The 11,528-nt window shown below is 41.8% G+C and overlaps 1 protein-coding gene across 1 annotated transcript; it reads left to right on the forward strand.

Moving 5' to 3' along the window:
- The first annotated feature begins 4,417 nt into the window (after nt 1–4,417).
- LOC311038513 (E3 ubiquitin/ISG15 ligase TRIM25-like) lies at nt 4,418–10,210 on the forward strand. Its single transcript, XM_084048086.1, has 2 exons — nt 4,418–4,694; nt 8,414–10,210. Exons 1-2 carry the CDS (start codon nt 4,445–4,447, stop codon nt 10,045–10,047), a joined length of 1,884 nt encoding a protein of 627 aa, XP_083904212.1. The 5' UTR covers nt 4,418–4,444; the 3' UTR covers nt 10,048–10,210.
- The last annotated feature ends 1,318 nt before the right edge of the window (nt 10,211–11,528 follow it).

The following is an 11,528-nucleotide window of genomic DNA, read 5'->3' on the forward strand; positions in this document are numbered from 1 at the left end:
CTGTCAATTAATCCATTAAGATCTGTGTCATCTGTGTCATTTTTAGATTTCTTTAGCCAACCAAAAAAATCGTGAATATTTGTGCACAATTTTGAATACATACTTTTTAAAGCGAGTCTTTGCTACTGGGGATCCCTGGAACAAAACGTTTTACAAATGTATTTTTAGATGGGGGTCCGCGGCCATCATTTTGGGGGTCCTTAACATGAAAAAGTTTGAGAACCACTGATATACTGTATAGTAACATATGTTTAGGATTTAGAAGACATTTGTAGAATCCCCCAGAAGCAAAGATTTGAGCTACAAATGTTTCCTTTAAAAAAAGTATTGAAAGATTTGCACACATGTTCACAATTTATCTAAAAATAGCAGATCTACAAGCTCATATAGCGCGGCATTTTCTGCTATTTTTGAACAGCCAAATAAATCAAAAAATGACGAAGATGCGTTCCTGGATTTAATGGGTTAAGAAAATGTTCCTCTCTCTCTCTCTCTCTCTCTCTCTCTCTCTCTCTCTCTCTCTCTCTCTCTCGCACGGCAAGTGCGCTGATTCCGCTGTGACAGAATTGCCATGTCCGCTTATTATAAGCGCCTTTGTTTTTCTGTAAAGTTGCTTGAAAGTGTAGTTGCTTTTTTTGGCCTTGTTTCCTAATGTTGTTTGAACCAGTTGTTCTCAAACATTTGGCAAGGACCCCCTTGCCAAATGCCATATGTTGTGCCATAGACCCCCATACAAGATCTGTGTGGATTTGGCAAATATTCCACAATTTTCTCAAGATTTTTCTTTGAAAATAGCTGCGATGCGTTATGAGCTTGTAGATCGGCTATTTTAAAATATCCAATGTATTTGTAAATAGGTTTAAAGTGCTCAAGTGGCCTTTTCTTGGGCTTGTTTTCATAGACCTGGTTGCTTATTTCTCTCGCAACATCTGGCAACGATGTTCAGACACAGCGTGTGTCAGACGCATGCTGCACTCAAAGACAGACACACACACACACACACACACACACACACACACACACACACACACACACACACACACACACACACACACACACACACACACACACACACACACACACACACACACACACACACACACACACACACACAGACAGAGAGAGAGAGCTCTCGCTCTGTCTCTGTCTCTCTGTACAATTCCTCTAAAATAAACAGCCCACCAGGCTCGCTCACTTTCTCATTTTGTTTTATAATGTTAACTTATTAGAGGACTGGACGGTAATATTGCGGTAGGGACTGTTTGTTGTGGTCAGATCCAGCGACGCTCCCCTAGACACGGTTGCTGTAATGTGCTCTCATTGGCTGTAGCGTGGATCTCCTCGCAGACCGTTTCATACTATGATACTGTCCGATCTCCTGTCTGCGACAGGGCCGAATATCTAACAGTTTAGTTGTCTAAAAACGGTCGGAAAGCCGTCGCAGAGTGGAGAATCGCGGCCACATTGGGTGCGTTTACATGCACAATATTTATTCATTCAGAATGAACTCATTCCGAATAGAAATGTATACCCAACTGTTTACATGGCACCTGAATAAAAGTATTCCTGTTCCTCAATCGTTTACATGAGCAAAGCATTCATTCGGAATAGAACTCTGGTCATGCGCAGAGTGCTTCGGGCCGGGTTGGGGACGGGGGGAGGGGGAGGGGGCGGGGGTGTTTGACAGGTAAACATATGTATTATTTACCTCTGGCAGCCTTGGTAATGAATAATAACAATTTTGGCTACACGTACATGGATCTTTTTCTAAACGCACATTTTTGTGTGCGTTTGGGCCTTTCAGCCACACGCAAACGGTGTTTTTGGCCGCTAAAACGGATATTTTTGTAAACGGATAAATAAGTGAAGGTTTTCCAAAACATGCGTTTCAGTGGATCTGTGTGGACATGTAATCCGGAGATTTTGAGAAACGATGACGTCATCGCGCATTCGCACATGGTCATTATAATAATAAATAGTACAATAATACATAAACCGGACCGCTCATGGTCATTATAATAATAAATGAAGAGAGAGAGAGAGCAACACTTACAGTCTATGAAACAAGGCACGCTCATTTATGGCTAAATAATGTCATACTTAATAATAAGACAGTGGTGGGAAAAGTAGCTCATTCACTGTGTGACGAAAACCCTCTTTCTCTGCGCCAAGTAGAACACACGGCGCGCACACAGATTGAATGTGGGGTCTGTCGTCCTAAAACACAATCGCCCCGGTGCCGAGAGTCCCTGCTTTATAGTGGTGTTCGATGTTTTTACATTGCCAACTCTCACATGTACATAAACGTTCAGATTTCAAATATAAAGTGCTTACCCCTGAGCCACGGACGTTACAAGGCGATCCGGACCGCGATAAGTACCCGTATCTCCCGTATTGTTCAATAAAAAGCATTTTAATCCGATCGTCGGCCATTTTCTCCAAATTTTCTCCGATGCTTTCAACCATGCGACACCAATGGTTGGAAGGTGTATTGCACTCTGATACATTACCAAAATAAAAGAACAGAAAAAGAAAATGGCTGGCGATGGGATTAAAATGCTTTTTATTGAACAATACGGGAGATACGGGTACTTATCACGGTCCGGATTGCCTTGTAACATCCATGGCTCAGGGGTAAGCACTTTATATTTGAAATCTGAACGTTTATGTACATGTGAGAGTTGGCAATGTAAAAAAAAAACGAACACCACTATAAACCAGAGACTCGACAGCGTCATGTGAACCATGGCTACTGTTTGCGCAGCAGCTGAGCGAGCCCTAATAATGTTGTTTTCGTTTATGTTCACGTATGCTGTTCACGTATGCTATTAAAATAATGCAGCTATTGCAGTATTGGGCCTTAACATGTGATTACAAATGTATTTGTATTTGGCCCCTCATATATATAATTATAAAATAAATGTAAATATAAAATCTGATATAAAATTGAAACATGCAGCTGATCGATGCGTTTCTGCGTCTATGTGTGGACAGGGATTTTTGTTTATCTTTGTCATGTGGCCAGGGATTCTTTTTAAAAACGGAGGACTAAAATATCCGTTTAGTAAAAGATCCATGTACGTTTAGCCAAGGCCTAAGTCACGGCTGCCAGAGAGAAATAATAACAAACCACAGCTCACAATCAATCAAAGCTGCCAGCTATATAGGTAAATGAGGAAGAAGAGAAGAGAGACAATAAAACAAGTTAAGAGAGAGAAGGTAGAGAGAAGGTTTGATAATGGAAGCACACCGCATCCTGGCTACGGCCATTGGTCTACTATTGATGAGTTTAATGCAGCAAAATCAGCTCCTGTTATATTTGCTGCTGACCCGGAGGAGGAGCCGGTCGGCGGAGAACTACGCGCGTCTGCGACTTGGGCTTGGAGCGCCAGACTCCACATGGCTTGCGCCTCTCCCCCCCACCCAGAAGCACCGCGCTAGACAATGACACATGCGCAAAAGAACAACTGTATACCAGTCTGATACCAGTGCGTTTACATGGGCAATGTAGCCCGATTCTATCGGTATATACCAGCCCTTCAAACCCGAATGAAATTTCATTCGGATCAGACCGGTATGGCCATACCGATGCGTTTACATGAGCATTTCTATTCTGAATGAGCATTCATTCCGAATTGAAGTGGAATAAACCTGTCCATGTAAACGCAGCCATTGTGTCGCGGAGCCTTTCACACACAGCGAGTATTATCTCGCCGATCAAAGGCCGATCTGCGTCAGATCGGGAGGTTTTGTCGGCGAGCACCAAAAAAGGTCGGCGACAGCAATATCGGACCTAATGTCCTGCAGTGTGTACCTGGCCTTACTGACTTGATGGAATCATCTTCGGGGAACAGTTTTCTAAATATTGAACGATGTTCACATAGCAATTGATCATTTGATTACATAAGAAGCTTACATTGCATGACAGAATAACAAGCCATTCAAATCCTCCTCAATCAATACGCCTGTCTAAATGAAGCACTGCTGTATATATGGAGAGAGAGAGAGAGAGAGAGAGAGAGAGAGAGAGAGAGAGAGAGAGAGAGAGAGAGAGAGAGAGAGAGAGTTTAGTTAGGTTTCATTTCCTCAGAAATCACATGACATGGGCGGTTCTTCCTGTGTGTGTGTGTGTGTGTGTGTGTTATTCTTTAGACGAAACAATAGAAGAAAATACTGACTCATGTCTCAAGTGGAAACATTTTCTACCAGTGAATCACTGTGAATCACCACACACACACACACACACACACACACACACACACACACACACACACACACACACACACACACACACACACACACACACACACACACACACACACAGGAAGAACCGCCCATGTCATGTGATTTCTGAGGAAATGAAACCTTCGTTTGATAGTCAGTTAGACACACAGAGACACAAACAGACAGACAGACAGACAGACAGACAGTCAGTGGTACTAAGATGGCGCAGCAGGGAGGTCAAGTGGATCAGGAACAGTTGTGCTGTTCTATCTGTCTGGATCTACTGAAGGATCCAGTGACTGTTCCCTGTGGACACAGCTACTGCAGCAGGTGTATCGAGGGTTACTGGAACCAGGATGATCAGAGAGGGAGGTTCAGCTGTCCACAGTGCAGACACACCTTCATCACAAGACCTGTTCTGAAGAAAAACACCATGTTGGCTGATGTGGTGGAGAGCCTGAAGAAGACAGGTGAGACCTTTAAGTTCTCTGTCTGTCTGTCTGTCTGTCTGTCTGTCTGTCTGTTACAGGGCTGGGCGATGTGACCAAAATCTCATATCCCGATATAGCTCATTTTATATCCCGATACGATATAGCACATTTTTTGTAAATTCAATTAATGAATAGTTCACATAAAATTGCAATGTGGAAATGCAGTTTGAAATGATATACTCAACAAATAAAGGTAGTAGGTACTAAATATTTGTTTTATTTAGAACCTGTTTTCCAAGCATGTAGCCTATTCATGCAAAAATATTTGTTGGTCTGGTCATGATAACATCTGCCATTAAATGTATTAAACATGTAGCAGTAGCCTACTTTGTAAACAGTAGGGCTGAACGATTTTGGGAAAAAAATCTATTTGCGATTTTTCTGACTGATATTTGATTGCGATTTTTAAAATTTCTTAAAAATAAAAAAAAAAATCTTAAATGTTTTTTTTAAGTCAAGCTTCAGTTTAGTATTCACTGTGTACATTTAAAAAGTAATTGGAAGAAATGGAACATTACCAAATGGCATACCATTTATTTACTGTTTACTGTTTTATTTACTAGATTCTAATAAATAAGGATGACTAATTCTGAAGAGGATGACAAAGATATGAATTGCTTCATTGCTTCCAACATGTATCTTCCAACTAAGTACTTTTTTTCCCATATATATATTTAAACATTTAGCTGGAATAGAAATAGCTTATTATTGTAAACAACCCAACATTGAACTTAATAAATCATTAACTTATGGCTCAAGAAGAGAAGCTTTTTCTGAAATTAAGTTCAATAAATAAAAATAAAATTAAACAAATAATTACCTTTTTGTGTAAACAATTCACAGCAGTGAAATAAGTAGGTCTTTCACTTATGGCTCCAGAAGCATATTTACTGATATCCAGTATTTAGCTTATGTAGATTAATATTCAACTAAAATGTAACACTTTTTTGTCTCACAAGGCAAAGTCCTCTCCTACTGTACATTGTATTACTACTACTCCTTGGAAGTGAAAAACTCAGAATACATAACGCAGTGGTGGAAAGTAACTAAGTACATTTACTTAAGTACTGTACTTTAGTACAATTTTGAGGTATTTGTACTTTACTTGAGTATTTCTAATTTCCAATACTTTAACTTCTACTCCACTACATCTCAGAGGTAAACATTGTACTTTTACTCCACTACAATTATTTAAAAACTGTAGTTACCAGTTACCTTGCAGATATAAATTATAATATTATAAAACCTACATTAACCACTTCAGCAATTTTATAGGCTATTTGAAAATAGCCGATCTACAAGCTCACAACGCGCCACGATGCGACGCGTTGTGAGCTTTTAGATCTGCTATTTTCAAACATTAGTACTTTTACTTTTGGTACTTTAAGTACATTTTTATACCAATACTTTTGTACTTTTATTCAAGTAAATTTTGAATTTGGGACTTTTTACTTGTAACAGCGTACCTCTACAATACTGCAGTATTGATACCTCACTTAAGTACAACATTTGCGTACTTTTCCCACCACTGTGACAAAGATACGGTTCATGGTCGCTTCTTTTGGGCTTGTTTTCATAGACAGGGTTGCTTGTTTCTCTCACAAAACCTGGCAACACTGACCAGGAAGTGCTTTCCATCGTATTGTTTACATTGGATCACAGCATCCAACAGTAATAGTTTAATAATGATGGGGAAAATATAAGTTACACTTACAGAAACAAACATAGATAGGAGCAACACTACTACTACACTACTTGTGTCGCACCGAAAATAATGTTTTACCGCTACGCGCGGCATCGGGGACTTGCGCAACACGGCCGTTCGACAAACTTTAAATACTCGTAGCCGACGGAAAGGGACCTAACTCTATGAGAGGGACAGAGCGAGGGAGGGGGGGGGCTCGCTGCCCTCTCGTCCCACGGGTGCTCTGGGATTAATATCAATATTATATATATTAATACTATATATTGCGATATAAACGATAGAGCTTCCTATTAAACGATAGACATTTTCTACCGTCCAGACGATACATGTCGACATATCGCCCAGCCCTATCTCTCTGTCTGTCTGTCTGTCTGATTGATTGATTGATTGATTTAATGTTTTATTAGACAGAAATGCAAATGTCACAAGTACAGTCATACTACTACTAAAAGGATAAGACACATTCCTTCAAGCAATAGATGCAGTACAGTGGTCTAGATACAGTACAGTGGTCTCATACAGCAATAGATGCAGTACAGTGGTCTCATACAGCTATATATAGAGTACAGTGGTGTCATACAGCTATAGATACAGTACAGAGGTCTCATACAGCTATAGATACAGTACAGTGGTGTCATACAGCTATAGATACAGTACAGAGGTCTCATACAGCTATAGATACAGTACAGTGGTCTCATACAGCTATAGATACAGTACAGTGGTCTCATACAGCAATAGATACAGTACAGAGGTCTCATACAGCTATATATACAGTACAGTGGTCTCATACAGCTATAGATACAGTACAGAGGTCTCATACAGCTATAGATACAGTACAGTGGTCTCATACAGCTATAGATACAGTACAGTGGTCTCATACAGCTATAGATACAGTACAGTGGTCTCATACAGCTATAGATACAGTACAGTGGTCTCATACAGCTATAGATAGAGTACAGTGGTGTCATACAGCTATAGATACAGTACAGAGGTCTCATACAGCTATAGATACAGTACAGTGGTGTCATACAGCTATAGATACAGTACAGAGGTCTCATACAGCTATAGATACAGTACAGTGGTCTCATACAGCTATAGATACAGTACAGTGGTCTCATACAGCTATAGATACAGTACAGTGGTCTCATACAGCTATAGATAGAGTACAGTGGTCTCATACAGCTATAGATACAGTACAGTGGTGTCATACAGCTATAGATACAGTACAGAGGTCTCATACAGCTATAGATACAGTACAGTGGTCTCATACAGCTATAGATACAGTACAGTGGTCTCATACAGCTATAGATACAGTACAGAGGTCTCATACAGCTATAGATACAGTACAGTGGTGTCATACAGCTATAGATACAGTACAGAGGTCTCATACAGCTATAGATACAGTACAGTGGTGTCATACAGCTATAGATACAGTACAGAGGTCTCATACAGCTATAGATACAGTACAGAGGTCTCATACAGCTATAGATACAGTACAGTGGTCTCATACAGCTATAGATACAGTACAGTGGTCTCATACAGCTATAGATACAGTACAGAGGTCTCATACAGCTATAGATACAGTACAGAGGTCTCATACAGCTATAGATACAGTACAGAGGTCTCATACAGCTATAGATACAGTACAGAGGTCTCATACAGCTATAGATACAGTACAGTGGTCTCATACAACTATAGATACAGTACAGAGGTCTCATACAGCTATAGATACAGTACAGTGGTATCATATACAGTAGCTATAGATACAGTACAGAGGTCTCATACAAAAATCCAAACTAGAAAAAAAAATAAGAGGGTGCGTGTGGACCCCTCCTAGGGAATCATCTAGTAACAAAAAAAAAAGTTTTTGCGGCAGCAGAGACATGCTGGCTGATACGGCTACCACATATGAGGGTATATACAGGCACATACAAATGAAATACATTTTTTATCAGATTGATAAATACATAATTATGTATCAATCTATCAACAGGACTCCAAGCTGTTCCTCCTGATCACTGCTATGCTGGACCTGGAGATGTGGCCTGTGATGTCTGCACTGGGAGGAGACTGAAAGCTGTGAAGACTTGTCTTCAGTGTCTGGTCTCTTACTGTGACACTCACCTCCAGCCTCACTATCAGTCTCCTGCCTTTAAGAAACACAAGCTGGTCAAAGCCTCCAGCGAGCTTCAGGAGAACATCTGCTCTCGTCACAACAAGTTGAGTGAGCTTTTCTGTCGTACCGATCAGCAGTGTATCTGTTTTCTGTGCTCCGTGGAAGAACACAAAGGTCACGATACCATCTCAGTTGTAGCAGAACGTACCGAGAGACAGAAAGAGCTCGATACGAGTCAGCAGAACATCCAGCAGAGAATCCAGGAGAGAGAGAAAGACCTGAAGGTGCTTCACCAGGAGGTGAAGTCCATCAACCACTGTGCTGACAGAGCAGTGGAGGACAGTGACATCATCTTTACTGAGCACATCTCTTCCATGGAGAGAAGACGATCTGAGGTGAGGGAGCTGATCAGAGAGCAGCAGGAACGTGAAGTGAGTCGTGCTGAAGAACTGAGGAGGCGTGTGGAGCAGGAGGTCACTGAACTGAGGAGGAGACACGCTGAGCTGGAGCAGCTCTCGCTCACAGAGGATCACATCCATTTTCTACAGCGTTGCACCTCCTCCCTCTCAACGATCAGTGAATCTACACACCCAGTCAGCAGCAAGGACCGTCCTCTGAGATACTTTGAAGATGTGACTGTGGCCGTGTCCAAGATGAGAGACAGACTAGAGGACATTCTAAAGGTCTTAACAGACTCTTGCCGCCCGCTTGCCGCCCCTCAACTTCTTGCACAAGCGAGCACGAGCCGGAGAATGTCACGGGACCGCAGCCGCTCGCCTCACCGCCCCTCAACTTCTGTGACCCTCCCAAATAATCGCCCGCCTCTCCTTGAAAATGATTTACATAGGGGCGTCGCCCGCTTCCCGTCTGGAATGACCTTTACAGAGGAAGGGACAAACGTCTCAGAGACAGTGAACAGAGTGAATGTTTCACTGTCAACACCAGCAGAACCCAAGACCAGAGCTGACTTCTTACAATATTCACGTCCAATCACACTGGATCCAAACACAGCTCATCAATGCATGTCTCTGTCTAAAGGGAACAGAAAAGTAACAGTGATGGACGAACCACAATCACATCCTGATCACCCAGAGAGATTCACTGTTTGGCCTCAGGTTCTGAGTAGAGAGAGTCTGACTGGACGCTGTTACTGGGAGGTAGAGTGGAGTGGAGACTGGGTTTATATAGCAGTCTCATATAAAGATATCAGCAGAACAGGGTTTGGTCTTGAATGTAGATTTGGATGGAATGATAAATCATGGTCTTTAGTGTGTACCGAACAAGGTTATAGTTTCACACACAGAGGCATTGATAGTGACATCCCAGGCTGTGTGTCCTCCTCCAGAGTAGGAGTGTACCTGGACCACAGTGCAGGTACTCTGTCCTTCTACAGTGTGTCTGACACCATGACTCTCCTCCACACAGTCCACACCACGTTCACACACAACCTCCATGCTGGACTTAAGTTTCATTCATCTGGAGCCACTGCTGAGTTGTGTGACCTCAAGTAGATCACACTTCTGTTCTGTCTCTCATGTCACGAGTCCAGCTCATAGCGTGTCACTTCCTGCTTCCTAGCAGATCTACTATTTTTGGAAAAATCTTGTAAATGTGTGCAAATCTTTGAATAAAAATGTCCCACTGCCATTGCTTGTAATGTTCTGCTAAAATAAATATGTGACTTTCATCTCCATCCATCTGGTCCACTGTTCTACTTTGATGGGTATCCTGATGCCTGAGTATATTAATATTCACGTTAATATTAATAATATTAATACACCAACACAGGGTTAAGCTAACTCTACACCCCTACTTGATCACACTACAGCGTCACACGAAAGCATCAAAAGTAGCAGATCTACATGCAACGCGTTTTGAGCTTGTAGATCTGCTACTTCTGACCGTTTTGAATTTGAATCCTGGAAAGCAACAGTTTTGGAACATGTGAGTTTTTAGGCATTTACAATTTTCAGTACTTTTACTTCTACTCCACTACATCTCAGAGGCAAATATTGTACTTTTACTCCACTACATTTATTTGAAAACTTTACTTACTAGTTACTTTGCAGATATAAATATGCTATAGCTTGTAGATCTGCTATTTTTGAATAGCCCAAAGTATAAAATAATGGTTTAAGTGGTTGCTTTCCCGGGTCTTAATGGGTTAAAGTGTTATTATACAAGTATTATTATATTATATCATTATTATAAAACACTAGAGTTTCGGGGGGCTACGCCCCCCTCAACCCCAGCCGCGCACGGGGCTTTGCTTTGTTGGTCCCTCCGTGTCCCTGTGTCTGTATCCGTGTAGCTGCAGCACAGAGTGGGCAGTATAGATGGGGATTATGGCTGTTAGAGGCATGTACGCGCACGGGGCCCGCGTGGGCGTGTGTATATGGGGGTAGACAAATTGTCTAAGTAACATTTGCAAAAAGGGAAAAAAAAAAAAAATTGTAAGAAAGTGTAAAGTAAAAGTTACAAAATGATGAAAAATAAGTAGAAGAAATTATATTTTGTATGTTTCGCGGACCACCAGGGGGTCCGCGGACCCCCTGGTGGTCGGCGCGGAAATCGTGGGATGAAAATTTCCAAAAGGAAAAAAAAAAAAAAAAAAAAAAAAATATGAAGGTGGTTGCTTGTTTTTCTGAAAGCTGGCGAATGGCAGCCCTTTCTGCAAGATGGCGGCCGCCTGGTGTTGTTGTGAGTACGTGTATTTGGGGGGGGGGGGGCTACATAGTTCTCCAGAAGACACACACAAACATACACCATCTACAATGGACGAACTGAGCAGCAATATAGACATTGACCACACGAACGTGCATTGTTGACAAAGTGATTGCACAGCCGCTGCAGGCATGACAACCAGGTTAGCGTTAGCGACATGGCAGCTATCACAGCGCCCTGTCCGTCGTGCTGCAACTGCCTGTGATGGCTACAGCAGTAACAGCAAGCTGTCTGCGATGCCATTGTCTGGAGACTGCTCTTAGCGTGA

The sequence above is a fragment of the Gymnoscopelus microlampas genome (assembly GCF_963454915.1).
Source record: "Gymnoscopelus microlampas genome assembly, chromosome: 22".
Lineage (NCBI taxonomy): Eukaryota > Metazoa > Chordata > Actinopteri > Myctophiformes > Myctophidae > Gymnoscopelus > Gymnoscopelus microlampas.

Excerpts from the sequence above, each read along its gene's own strand:
- LOC311038513 (XM_084048086.1), top strand. The coding sequence starts at position 4,445 with ATGGCGCAGCAGGGAGGTCAAGTGGATCAGGAACAGTTGTGCTGTTCT. Across the intron at positions 4,695-8,413 it reads GGAGAGCCTGAAGAAGACAG|GACTCCAAGCTGTTCCTCCT; the intron begins GTGAGACCTTTA and ends ATCTATCAACAG.